This window comes from Temnothorax curvispinosus, unplaced genomic scaffold (genome assembly GCF_003070985.1).
Source record: "Temnothorax curvispinosus isolate PA1 unplaced genomic scaffold, ASM307098v1 QBEX01001321.1, whole genome shotgun sequence".
In the NCBI taxonomy this organism is placed as follows: Eukaryota; Metazoa; Arthropoda; class Insecta; order Hymenoptera; family Formicidae; genus Temnothorax; species Temnothorax curvispinosus.
Genome location: NW_020211101.1, coordinates 252,733 through 266,890, shown reverse-complemented (window position 1 = coordinate 266,890; position 14,158 = coordinate 252,733). Strand labels below are relative to the sequence as shown.

The 14,158-nt window shown below is 34.4% G+C and overlaps 3 protein-coding genes across 5 annotated transcripts; 1 reads left to right on the top strand and 2 right to left on the bottom strand.

Annotated features, from left to right (window-relative positions):
• On the bottom strand, positions 1 to 3,827 carry LOC112462260 (general transcription factor IIH subunit 1). 3 transcript variants are annotated; one of them, XM_025027951.1, is made up of 8 exons: positions 3,676 to 3,827; positions 2,816 to 3,018; positions 2,438 to 2,639; positions 2,163 to 2,319; positions 1,062 to 1,601; positions 642 to 969; positions 273 to 448; positions 1 to 178 (listed from the first exon to the last, which is right to left on the bottom strand). In XM_025027951.1, the coding sequence occupies exons 2-8, from the start codon at positions 2,967 to 2,969 to the stop codon at positions 56 to 58; spliced, it is 1,680 nt and encodes a 559-aa protein (XP_024883719.1). In that variant the 5' UTR covers positions 2,970 to 3,018; positions 3,676 to 3,827; the 3' UTR covers positions 1 to 55. The 3 variants fall into 3 exon arrangements, with proteins under 3 accessions (XP_024883719.1, XP_024883725.1, XP_024883729.1); XM_025027957.1 differs by having other exon boundaries at positions 3,682 to 3,827; XM_025027961.1 differs by lacking the exon at positions 3,676 to 3,827 and adding an exon at positions 3,560 to 3,658.
• A 785-nt stretch (positions 3,828 to 4,612) lies between these two features.
• Positions 4,613 to 6,508, top strand: LOC112462197. The gene is made up of 4 exons (XM_025027834.1): positions 4,613 to 4,911; positions 5,005 to 5,195; positions 5,271 to 5,523; positions 5,956 to 6,508. Exons 1-4 carry the CDS (start codon positions 4,705 to 4,707, stop codon positions 6,082 to 6,084), a joined length of 780 nt encoding a protein of 259 aa, XP_024883602.1. The 5' UTR covers positions 4,613 to 4,704; the 3' UTR covers positions 6,085 to 6,508.
• LOC112462191 (C2 domain-containing protein 3-like) lies at positions 6,195 to 13,452 on the bottom strand. Its single transcript, XM_025027824.1, has 12 exons — positions 13,033 to 13,452; positions 11,951 to 12,873; positions 11,756 to 11,857; positions 11,518 to 11,649; positions 11,148 to 11,423; positions 10,798 to 11,069; positions 10,349 to 10,495; positions 10,085 to 10,270; positions 9,012 to 10,019; positions 8,701 to 8,892; positions 8,333 to 8,604; positions 6,195 to 8,235 (listed from the first exon to the last, which is right to left on the bottom strand). The coding sequence occupies exons 1-12, from the start codon at positions 13,206 to 13,208 to the stop codon at positions 6,801 to 6,803; spliced, it is 5,121 nt and encodes a 1,706-aa protein (XP_024883592.1). The 5' UTR covers positions 13,209 to 13,452; the 3' UTR covers positions 6,195 to 6,800.
• Positions 13,453 to 14,158: the final 706 nt, after the last annotated feature.

Sequence of the window (14,158 nt, the reverse complement as noted above, 5' to 3'; positions counted from 1 at the left end):
TGACCAATATTGCTGTTTTATTTACGTTACTGTTTTATGGGATTTTAACGAAGGGCTACCTCATTTGCATTTTTCGCTGTTGCCATACCGCAAACTTCCTATACGCGGTGGTTAACAATTGATTGAGATGACTCGTCAAGTGCTGACTAACCGCAGAGAATTCTCTTTGCACACGATCCTGAGAGAAATGAAATTGTATATTATAAAATAATGAATTTCGTAAAAGTAAATATATACCGGCTTAACTCGTGTAGAAATAAACATCTACTCACCTCAAAGGGTTTTAATTTAGCAGAATGAAATCTGTGTAAAGCTTCATGCATTCTGATAGCTTTTTCTTCAAGCTGTGGTGTTGTCGGAGGAAAACTTCGCCAAAAATGCCTCAATAGCTCACATGCGCACACATATACGTTACGTAATTCCTTCTCTAAATCCTTCGGTATTAACTCTACAATGTGTATTTAAATACAATACTTACTTATCTATATTTATTTATATGTATTTAAATTGTTACTTCAGTTCCACATCGATTATTAAAGGATGCAAAAAAAAATTGACTAATAATAATTTATTAGTGGATTGAATATTAATTACTAGATGGCATTTTTAATATCGAGGATATACTTCAAAGAATATCTTACGTCCAAGACTTTCTTCTCGGAAACCTTTCATTAAGGATCCGCCGGGGGTTAATTCACCTAAAGCTGACACTGCTGCAGCCGGACTAACTAAAGAAGTCGCCGTTTGCCGCGGTAACATACTACCGGCTATCCATCCAGAAGCTTCTTTCTTTAAGTGATTTAATGTAACGAACAATTCTTCCGAAGTTGGTTCTGTATTTCCGTATCCTGGTACAGGTCCATGCAAATATCTATCTATATGCGTCAAATTTAACGGTGCTCCATTATTTGTATTTACGTCACAGCTCTGGTCAAGATCATCATAAGTTATCTTTTCTTGTATTCTATGCTGTAAAGAATATTTAAAAGCATTAAACGAATCATCCTTAATTTTATTAAATATAAAATTACAAATATATAAAATAGAATAAAAAATTGTACTTTTTTAGTCTTTGGTCCATCGTCCAGTTCGTTCGTTGCTACTTTACTTGCAGATGGTGCAGATCCATTTAATTGTGGTTGATTGTTTTGCATCGACTGTTTGGCAGTGCTAGCTTTCATAACCATTATGCTATGTTGATTAAATCTCTTGATCATATTTTGATGTACAATATTTCCCGATGTTTTATCTGATTTACTACATCCGCTTCCATAATTTTCATCCAGTGTTTGATCCTCAAAGGAAGTAATATCTACCAAAGGATCATTTATCCCGGTTTGAAGATCTTTCTTAAGTTCTTGATCGTCTATTTTGGCACATTCGGTAAAAAGATCCTTGGTCCCAGCATTGATACGGTCTCTGTGAAAATAATGTGATTGAAAGAATTTCGTCCAGAAATCAGACTCTGACATTTTATGAGGCACATTTTCTTGATGTTTCCTTTTAACAGCTGGGTAAGTCTTAAATATACATTCTATCACATCGACAGTTAAATTGTATTTTAATCCATTGCAACCATCAGTTTGTGGTTTAATATCCGCCTAAAAAATTCAATCAATCCATTATTGCGTACTTATAATACATTAAGGCAAATAAACAAATGTATAATAAGGCTCTAAGTAAAAACAAATCAAGAAATAATGGGCTATGAGAGCCGTCGCAAGGTCGGATATGCGGAACGTATATTTAAAGACTCTTAGTCAGTACATTAAAATTCAAACGTTTCGGCCCTAAATCGGGCCCTCTTCAGTGACTCGTGTATAAAAAGTTGATATGCACGCATACAATGGTATCGCAATAGGCTATGCACAAAGTTATTATGCACGCATACAATGGTATCGCAATGGGTTAACGCACAACGCAAGCGCAGATATTAGAATTCGCATTTTGAGAACGTCAGGTGCGCGTTCAGAGCTCTATAAAGGTATGTATTACGGCGCGTATGTCCGACAAGCATCCGCGCAGCACTCGACAGCGGGAATCAAAGAGGGTGACAAAAAGCAGCAAATATAATTTCCACATATCCGACCTTGCGACGGTTCTCATAGCCCATTATTTCTTTGTCATTAAGAAAAAATCTAACATCGGCATAAGATTCCTACCAAAAAAGCGCTATTAACACCTATCTCTTGACGTTGAATCTTTTTGGCTTGTGTATACTCTGCAGCATGTTGTGACCAAAATTCTTCAGATGAAATAACTTGCGTGATTACAAGATCACGATATAATTGAAGTAACATAGGGTGTTCTTGAAGAGTTCTAAAATCAAAAATGTGTTTGTGAATATAAATTGTTCTTAATTACGAATAATTACGAATACAACGAATTGTATACCCCTCAAACATTAGCTGAAATTAAAACGTTTCAACCATATTACCTATTTTTTTCTTCTAGCTCTTTATTAACTTTCCGTTTAAATTTTGGTAATAGCTGTTGCAATAATTCCTTCACATCATCACGATCTTTAATTTGCGCTTCTTGTCCATTTTTATTTACAAAATGAAATGTAGACGACGTACCATCGTGTAATACCACTTGCAGCTGTATTTTTGATTTTCCCTCTGGTGATATTTTTTGCACTGCAAAGAAGTCAATCGTCGTTATCGATTAATATGTAATTCATATATTTACATCGTCTCACAAAGATTTACAATGATGTACATGGTATATATATATATATATGTACATAAGATAATACATTTATTGAATCAATTATATCAATTTATTATATTTACGTAAGTTCTCGAGATCGTACATTTAATATCGGCATATTTGTGGCTCACAGATACGGTATCCCTGTTATCAAGCATCCATGCTATTCGTTCGTTCATCACATATAAAGTACCATCTCCTTTTTTGTAACGCACTTGACTCACTTGCATCAGGACATCTTCTGAGGATGTAGTCATGGTGGATGCAAAGTATGATATAATTCTCTTAAAAATGGTAAATACAATCCTACAAAAAATAATATCTTGTTAAAAATAATATGTAGATATATAATTTTAAAGAAAGTTACATTTGTTAGTCGTAGAATATATTAAGTCTATTTTATTTAGAAAAAAATTATCACTGCCCGCAAATATAGTTGAAAGAAAAAAATATTTTGCACAAACTCGATGATAGTTATAGAAATTAGAGTAAACAGATGGAGATATCGCCAATTTGCGCGGGTGATGAAGAACGTCTTACGAAAGTTACAGAATAGAAAATGCGAGATGTAGCCCCCGCTATAGTATTCGAGACATTTCGATGTCCTTGAATATCGCGCGACGATTATAACCGCGACGCCTGTGTAGTCTGAATAATTTTTCTTCGCAAAGGATGCCCAAAGAACGCGATAATCACGATGAGAAAAATCAGTTTCCTCACGATGTTGAGGAAACGATTATTCGCGGCGCGTCGCATCGCATCAAGTCGCGATGGAAAAAGGCGCCGTGGTAAGAACACACGAGAGTGAGAGAGAGTATGACAGCGAACGTGAGATAAATAATCCTACGTTTCTCATCGGCCGAGTATCTCTACCGCCACGAAAATCGGTGCTTTTCGCATATTTCAATGAAAGAAACACGTGTTTTTCGTTCACGGCGAGTAAAATTGGTCGTAGAAACGCACGTTTACCAGTGGCGGGTTGCCGAAAGCCGCGGAGCAACGTGAAGATCCGCCGAGCGGTACGGCCACTACGGCCATGTGCAGAAACACACCGCGGTGGACGCATCGCGAGCGCGGCTACGGACGGACCGTCGCGTCGGTCGGTACGGACAACACCATCGACCTGCGGCGACTGACGGCACTAGGTTGCTCAAGTGACATCTCGAGTCGGTCGTCGCTTCCTGTGCCGGCCACTTACCCGCCGTCTACTATTTCGTCTCTGCCGCTCATTAAACCGCACGCGCGCGCGAAATAGGTGATTTCGCATATTTACGAGCGTAAACGGCGACGTGTCCACTCGCTAAAATTTATCTAAGATTTTCCGAATATAACGATATCGAGAGGAATCCCTCGTTGGCGCCGCGCGTGCATGCACACGTGCGCGTGCGCGTGCTCGAGGGCGCTGATACCCGCGAAATTACAATTTTATTCTCGCACAAAACGTGAGAGGAACGTACGTACGTTCGAATATATTTTTATATTTCAGAGAAATGAGCTTAACAACGCTTTTTCGAGATATACTGCCGTCCCGGTACTTTTTATACACACGTATGTATAACCATCATATAATTTTTACATCACAAAACTATCAATGCATGATGATGCAGATTAGAAGAAGAATCAGAATGTTATGTTGAAAAAATCATATAATTCCATTTAAACAAATGGAATTATGACTTTCGTGTGATCTTGGAAAATATATAGATTTTTTTGAAAATTTATTTTTATCTCCCTTCAGATCATACAACTTTTATCTGAAATATTTTTTCCTGTCGAGCTGCAGTTTTCGAGATATTCGGCTAAACTATTTTAAACAGGGATATTCTTATGTTTGTTAACGTTACCATAGTAAAAGATACAAGACCGCGAAGACACCTCGTATCGAGTTCAATAAAGGTGTGTTGATAGTTAAAACAACGTAAATCTACGGATAGGGAAGAGAGGGTTTAGGGTGTATAGGTGGCTCTCAAAAGGATTAAAATCGGGTGGATTATGCAGCTGTTTTCCATTGACACAGATTTCGAATATGTAATACGGAAACTAAAACGACAAAGGATATGCTTCGGTTCCGGACAACCACGCGATACTTCTCGAAGTGGTATGAGTCCCTTCATGAGATACTACACTGTGGAAGATTACCCTAATATAGGACCTGGCTCTTACGACATCTTAAAATCTTTTAATGCCATCAAGACCAAGGTACAAACTTTTACATCAATTTACCATTTTAATATTAAGGGCACAAAATCATATAATATATGCACTTGATCTCTGTCATCTCTCTGTCGGTAGCCGTGCTCTCGTAGTATCAGCAAAAGGGGTTACAGTGGCCTCGCTCGATTCGCCAAACCTGTCGCTCACGTGGAAGATTATATATCGCCATCCGATTACGTTTCTGGCATTTCTAAACATGTTAAAACGCAGAAATATCCGTTTGCATCTACCAGCAAGAGAAGGATCTTCGATATCAATAAAAATCCAGGGTACTTAAAAAATTTTGTCTTCATACGTAACAAAACATATTCTACGAAGTAAAGTACTGCACTGCATCGCTTTAGGCCTGGAACGTATGTCAACAAGGAGATAAAAGGTATTACGTTTCAACATAGTTTTGGTGGTAGAGTTAAAATGCGACTTGGTGTTGATTTCAAGTGTTGCAATCGCAACACGGATATCTGCAAGATATGTGGCAAATTACCAATGGGAGATTACTGGCATCTGAATAATAAAATCTTCTTATGTAAAATCTGCATGACAAGAGAAGTTCAGGAACAAACAAAATTTAAGAAGAAGAAACTTGAATCGTTTCGTGTAAGTTTTTAGCATTATTACGTTTTAATCTTTCTCCATCTCCTTTCTCACTGTCTCACTGCTTACAAATTCGTCAACAGACTGTTAACGGAAGTATAACAAAATACGTTGGCTGATTGTCAGCAGGAACTGAGTAGAATTTGTCATTTTATAATCATACAAGTGATACAGTCTATTAATGGATTATTTAAATGATAAAGTAGCAGATTTCGCTCTGTTTCTGCAATCAACTGTATTCGTATTTTGTTATATCTCTGTAATATAATTGTTGATAAAATTTGTAGCAGACACTTTGTAAAATCTATCTTTGACAATTTTGGGAATATGCTGGGTATGTGTGTGTTACATACATTTGTGCATTTACACATACATATATGTGTGTAAGTATATAGATAACTAAATTGATAGAAATGATTAATTATGTAATTGTAGAAAATAAGAACATGTTCAAGTATTCACATTCATGAAGGCACTGATGCAAAGATATGGCTGATCAATCCTGCTGCGATGAAACAATGGACAAGAAAAGAAACATATCTCTCAGTTTACTCAAAAGATTAAGACAGATCAAATTATACGATACTTTTTTAATTTCAAATATACAGTTTTTTGTTCAATACTATTCTTCCGCCGTTCTCTTCTACTTTACATGAAAAAAAAATTCTTATACGTGGATTGGATTTATTTTATTCTTAATGTTTATACATTGCATTTTTGTAAATCTATATATTTAGGCACTATATATACACAAAGATTATATAAAAATATGTGTACGATAATACGTGTATAGTAAATATTTCAAATAACATATATAGCAGTTTAAATATCCGGGATAGTAAAACTCTTGACACATCAATATTTATCTTACATTATTATTACGTATACAACGGTCATCAGTCAGTAGAAGTTCTGAGTTACTTCGGAATAAGATTATATTTACTTCTAAAAAAGTATGTATGATAAATAAAATTTAAATTAAGTTAAAGTATACCAGTTAATGTAAGTATACTTTAGTTTCAAATAGTTGAAATAAGATGTTCAGATTAAACGTGAGATTTTCAAGCAAAAAAATATTACCAACGTATTACATTTTTCAATAAAAAACCTGATTAAAATATTTCATAATAACATTGACATTAATATCTATTTCAAAATTTAGCTTGGTGTAACTGTAAAGAACGTACAATTATGTCATATTATTAAAAAATGCACTTATAAATATATATAATTTGTCCATATTCTAATTTATTACAAATCTCGTAAATATTTAAGAGTATTTAGTTGTCTGCTGATACATCTTGGGTATCATTTTGCCTCTTTGCCACTGAGGATGTCTTGACTTCCTCTATGGGATTTCCACCCTCAGGTGCTTGTCTCGACACTCCAGGTACAGATAATTCAGATAAGATGGAATAGTCTTTTATTTCGACCTCGGCTTGTACAGACGAGCCATTGAGTGATGGAATAGCGGTCGATTCCATACTATTAGCTGATCTTAAATCCTTTTCGCTAGATTTATAAATGACGGTCATGTCAATACTATTATCGACATTTTCTGATATACTTGAAGATGTTAAATCGAAAACTTCCTTTTTTTTATCAAATTCTAAAGCACGTGCCCGATCTTTCAGTTGTGCATTATTTTGAAATAGAGCATTATTTTCATTTGAATGATTGAGATTACTGTTGCACATTGCTATATCGAAACTTCTCGCGTATCGATTATCTAGTTGTTCCACAGCGTCTCCTTCCGGTGATACAGCAGCTGCAACTTGCAAATCTGGCATCAAATGTTGATATAAAAGCGGATTAAATATGTTATCCAAATCCGTATGGCGTACGTTAGAAGTTATTAAATAAGTTGTTAATTCATCACAGTTTGTACTGTCGTTATTTTCTTCCGCGACTAGCTCCTCACGTATTACCGTCGATATTCTGTTATGAGGCGATTCGACGGAAATGCTTTCCCCAACGGTTGTTTTAGAAGTAATAAAATTTGTCGTATGAGAGTGAGCGTGTTGGTTATTATCAGTTTGTGTGAGCACCGTGTAGGTATTAATGTCACGACCGTTTTTTTCTTTGTCTTGCGAGTTATTTCTATGTTCCCGTAAACTCGCAAATAACTCTAGAATGTTTTTTCTTATTGGTATGGCTGCTTCTGAACATGATCTAGGTGGCAAGTCCAAAGAAAGCTTGTCAAGCAAATGATTTATATGTGTTTTGGTACCTCGCACGGGATATTCTGTATTACTGTCCGATAAATAATTGTGCATTGAGCTATATCGATTTTGATACTGATTGGAATAATAGCCAGGATGTTGACTGAAACGTATATTGGAACTTGAACAATATCCGGTATCAGTCGCTTCGGAACTTATAGCTCTATTTTTATTAGACGCTGGTTCAAAATGTAGATTACTATTGCTGCTTATAATGGAAGAAGTTTGCCTTTCGTCATTTATGACATTTTGATCGTTCTGTATTTCACATTGTTTTGGCATTTGTGACGTTTCATTATTAGAGTATTCAGAGACTGTGGATTGTGGATACCGTGCCATCTCAATGTTTCTGTCATTAGTATTTTCATTGTCACTGTTTGGCTCGATTATATCAAAATCATTATCAAATTCATCTTCAAAAGCTGTGTTTGTGACATCATGCAGTCGTGACTGCAAACGTTTTGTGATTTCGTCTAATTCGGTTAATTTTTGCCTGTAACAGATATCGATCAAAATTAAACCTGTGTGGAAAAACAGCAACATAATGATAAATAAAATAAATTATAGTACGTCTGGCATCACACACTCACTTCAAAGACGATGATAAGAAAGACATAGAAATGTCTTCTAGATTATGTCCAATATCTACATTTAACTTACAATCATTTTGTACATATTTGTCATTATTTTGGCTTGCATATGATATTTGATGTGCACCATTTAATTCTGTATTAGTGCAAGGCGCATTATACAGATGTGGGCAGTTTGTCTGCGATAAATTACTTTGCCTTGATAAATTAGTAGTGTTAGTTGGTGCAAATTTTCCTAATGATGATAAATTATCCAGAGGTGTTATACTTATCTAAAATAAAAAGAATTTTATTGTATATGTATGTGAAGGGGGGGGAGGGGATATAAGACTTTTCTTTTGGAGATAGAAGTTATCACGAGATTTTACTTTAATTTGTCCATTGCATTTTCCAGTAAAATCCATGATATGAAACCATCCAGATACCGTGGGAAATCCAGTCATCAGAACCGAGAGATCAATCGCGGAAAAACCTATCACAATATCTTTTCTTAAATTTATGTCTTTAGATACATCTGGATCAATCAAATGCCACACTTTGAGAATTAATCTTTTTTGATTCTGGAAAAAAACAGAAGTAGAACATAGATTAAGGCTTACATCATAAGTTACATCATAAGTTATATCATGGATTCAATTATGACTAGACACATTTAAAACATGAATATAAAGTTACATACGTTTAAAAGTAAGTCTGTTGACAGCTTTGCATCGCATCTCCAATTCCATTTCGGATTACAACTATGTGGAAATATGTTTGTAGCTATATATGAATTTAATTGATCAGTAGAATCGAGTTTATGAGTTAAATCTTGAAAAGTTACGTATGTACTTGGTTCTATTGATTCGTTTGGTCCTTCAATCTTTGGCAAATGCAGTGCACATTCAATTTCAACAACAGATCGGAAAAAAGAACTATTGCAATTCATATTTAATTCTACTTTTTGTGCATTTCTTTCCATTAAAGATGAGTTTGAAAGATTATAAGTGTTATTTTGCTGTTGATCTAAGTCTTCGTCATATTCAGCACCGACACCGACACTTCTGTACATTTCCGTAGGTAATCGAAAATCATTTTTCGGATTACAACTATCGTTATCATCAGTGAGACTATTACTATTTAGTGTATTCAAGCATAATTCTCTATGTATTTCCCTTTCATCAACTTGATTCATTTCTGTTTGAGCCGATTGGTTTGTACTGATTTTATTAATATGTAATACATTTGTCAAATGATCAACCAAAGTACGTAAAGCCAAGTGTTCCGAAGATTCAGCTCCCTGTATCGGTTTCTCCGGTCTCACATTTTTTAAGCTTGAAATATCTGTTTGACTTTCTTGAGTCTTGTAATCAACAGATGTCAAATCTTGATCGGGCATATTATAAATGTGATAAGCGAACGTATTGCCACGAGTGGATTGTTTGGAACTAAGGTTTGACACTTCAGGAACATTATACTGTATACTCTCTTGGCCGCCTATTGCATTGTTAGTATTGTCAGGAACACAGCAGTGATAGTTATAATCCGTTCGTAATATATTGTTGGTACTTCTTAGACCTCTTGATACTTCTAGTAGTGCGATTTGTTCCGCAGTACCAAGTGCGACTAATGCAAGCAGCTTTCCGCAAAATTTCCCGCTTACTGGATCGTTAATATTAACCCAACCATCTACACTTATTACAGGATACTGCGTGAAAACACAATTATATAATCAATTGAAAATTTAATTAAAATACAATTAATTATAATTACCTTTGATAATAATAAGTGAGGTAAAATAAGTGGATCTCTATATGCGATGTATAACTGATGCACAGGCAGTTTTGCTATTCCCAACAAACTATCTGTTCCACTATTTTTCTGATTATATACCTCTATGATTATATAATTGTTTCTGATTCTCTCCAATAACTCTGTACCGTGAATTAAAGGTACTTGCTGAAACATATATTTTTAAGGTAAAGTTTACTTTTGTACAATTGAAATTACTTTGTTAAAAGGACAAAAAATGTTTACTTGGAAAAAATGATAGAGTGGATTTTTTGTATTGCAAATTTGACTTGTTGCTTTGTCCTCTCGCCAAAATGCTCTACATATTAGATAGGTATTAGATTCCGACAAATCTTTACCCTCAGCCACATATATCAAGCCGTGAAGTAAAACCTAGAATCAAATGTAAATAACATAATATACATTTATTTAGAATACAACTATATGTCTCGAATATAGTTGAGTGCTGCAATATGATTTAACTATTCATGTTAGGATATTACTGAATTTTGAACAACAAATAGTAATAGGAAACTACAATTATCTCACTCTGTATTGCTTCATATTGCTTGTTGCTTTACTTTATAAGCTCTTGCTCAATATTCAATAGCATTTAATATAAAGATGCAAACTAGATAAGCAATATTACAGCATTCATTCAGCAGAAGCTCTAATCTAAGTCATTTAAAACCTACCTTATCTTTAGTACCACTTTCTGGGTTACTTGTATCAATCTTTTTATTATCTGAACTTTGTTCTTGGTGCTGTGTTATATCTTTAGCAATAACTACGTCTTTATTGCTATTGCTAGTTAAACACTCAATTCGCTTGGCAGACACAGACGAAACTTTGCAATTAGATTTAGAGGAATGAGTCCCCGTTGCACTTTTATATTTATTATTATTTGAGCTCGTCAAAAATTTCTTCTCCAAAATAGGAAGATTTTCTTTTTTAGATATTACAGCATCTGATGAAATACGTAGATTGAATATTTGACAAAATATTAGGTCTATCTAATAAAGCTACATCTCAATAATATACTCACCAACAAATTCTTTTCCAAAATGAATAAAATCGCAACCTAATTCTGTTATAACTTTTAATTCACCTATTTTGATGCCCTTCGTGGCAATAGCTATACAATGGATGCTACTTAAGTTTGTAGTATTTATAATGTCACTGATATTCATGAAACCAAATCCTAATTCAGTTGGAAGCTTTTGGTTACGATGTTTCACAAAAACTTTAAATTTCAAAGGAAGATTTTTTTTTATATTATGTCTTGATATACTATAAATACCTTCAGAGTTAAAGTTAACAACTGTAAAAATTAATTTTTGATCAAGTACTTATTATCATTTAACTAAAAATAATATTTGTATTTGAATAATTTTCCAACAAATATAACTTTTTACCTTGACCCACTTGTTTTTTAGCACACGTTCTTATAAATTTAGTTTCTTTACTAGATTTGCTACTTATTTGCCTTATAGATCCAAATGTCGTATCATATTGAATAAAATATGTCAGTGACAATGGTACATCATCTGTAATTGAGAAAAAAATATGATTTATTAATATGTACTTAGAAAAATCTTAACATATTTTTATAAAATCTTCTCATAAAATATAAAATAACAAAAAGTTACGTACATTGCAAGCATGTAGATTTTGCACGTCTATATCCCGCAGGTGTCAATATGAAGGACTCGATAAAAATTCTAATACTGTTTACATAATCTAGAAGATATGCCTCTGAAGAAATACAATTCATTATAATAACACATAAATAATTTATTACAATAACATATCAAGAAACATTTTAACATTATCTATTATTTTACAAACCTTCCAACCCAATATAAGTTGCATTTTTATCCAATGCATGTTTTTTAGGGTTGTCTAATTTTACAGAGAAATTTTTATTCCATCCGGTACTCATATTATCGTCTTTACCAGTTGTAATTATTTTAGATGTCAGATCTATCAAACTTAAATTTGGAGGTATTGACCTCAACGTATTTAAAACTTTCTTTTCCTCTGAAGGAGTCATTCCCATCCCCAAAATATACTTATAAAGTTTTGTTTTGTTTTCTACTGAAGCATTAGAAGACGCTCCATTGCTCAATGAATTATCACTCAGAGTTAAAGAATCTTCTTTATAAGTCTCCTTTAATATCGCTTCTCTAAGATGCTGCGCTCTAGCAACGATTTGCACAACTAATTTGTCTGTTACCATTTCATTCATTTTTTTCCTAGATTCTTGAAACTCTAATCGCTTGGTCTTAAGAATAGATCTATATCTATTGTATGTATCAATCTGTTCAGATTTCATAGATTTCTTTTCTTCAGTGTTCACCACATTGTTGTAAGATTTTACTGGCATCTTCTCATTACATTGTAAATTATCAATAGCAAATAATAAAATATCTCTATCTTCCTTCTTATCGTATTTGTGTGTTTTTGATTGTATGTTTGAATGCTTTGTTAAATATGTCAATTGCAAAGAAACATGTAGTTTTCCTATTTTATGACCATTGTTATTTAATATCGGAATAAATTGAGAATAATATTTACATGAAAATATCTTAGACAATTCTCCTATATGTCCTCTACCAATAATATCATGGGTATTTTCTGCAATAATTACTAGTTCTATTGTGTCACAGTTTTTAATATAATCTTCAAACAGTGTTGCAGTAGTTTTTATATCATACACTTTAGTTATATCATCAATTGTTCTTTCTGTTCCTGTGGTACTATCTCTTGGCCTGAGAAAAAAACATGAAAATTTTACATAAAACAGGAATAATAAAATATTTTCAAATATATTATCAACAAAATTAATTTAGATATTATTTTATTTTTGCCATGATTAAAATCCATATTTATCGTAAAACAAATTGCTTAAATTAAGATTATAAAATCACCTGAACTGCGCGTTATCATGTTCACCCCACCAGGAGGCCACTACCATAATATCTCCGGGACTTCTTCTGACCCATAGGATCTCATTGATAACGAGCCTTAGACTGCCGTGAATCTTACCTTCAACTAACGGCGGTAAAGATCTGCTCGATTTCATTTGTGAATCCATCTGTTCCATGCAAGACGACGCATAATTGATCTTCCACCTATCTATCGGTGGGTGTTTAGGTTAAATGCATGCTTGATTGATAACCACGTAAATACAACTTGATAAGACAGTCACAAGATTACTATTATGATTACTGACGAATGCTGAGATCTGAGATTGCTAAGACCTGAGACGTGAGTAAAGAATGACAAATTCACTCAACAGATTTGTTTTCTATTGCTGAACCTGGCTGAACTAACCACACCAAACCACACTTGCACATCTTGCACAAGAAATACATACTCGAAAACTTCTCTATTTTGCAGCCAATCAGTACGATCTGCTGCTGCTTTTCACTGCCCATGAAATTTCACCTTTATATAATATACAGTATTACAGTAGCGCAACTCTCTGGCTCCGAAATTCACTGTCAGCAACTTTCAGTACTGAAAATCTATAGTATAGGTGACGTAAAATATAGATTTACAGTACTGACAGTGATTCGTCATGGGTAGAGTCCCTATACTCGCCACTGAAGTGGACTCACACGTATTGGCCAGTATTGGCTCAATCAACCATTTGTAACAAAATGGCGAAACCAATTAGAATGCGACTACAGCCCCTTTCTTCTTCTTTTTCTAACGTTTACGCGAGCGCGAGCGTTACTTCTGGGCCCGTATTCCGTTCCTGCCTACCGACAACTGTCGGTTCGATAAGTGTCGTTGCGCAGGTTTTTCATATCGTGTAAGGCCCGGTCTACAATGGATGTTGGAAGTCGGAGTCGTAAGAAATTGACCAATCACAGTTCATTATTCTTCGACCGCAAGGAGAATAATAGATTGTGATTGGTCAATTTCTTACGACTCCGACTTCCGACATTCATTGTAGACCGGGCCTAAAAGCTGCGCAACGACACCGACAATTGTCGGGCGGATTTTAGCGGAACAGAATACGGCCCCCTGTAGCCCTATTCTGTAACT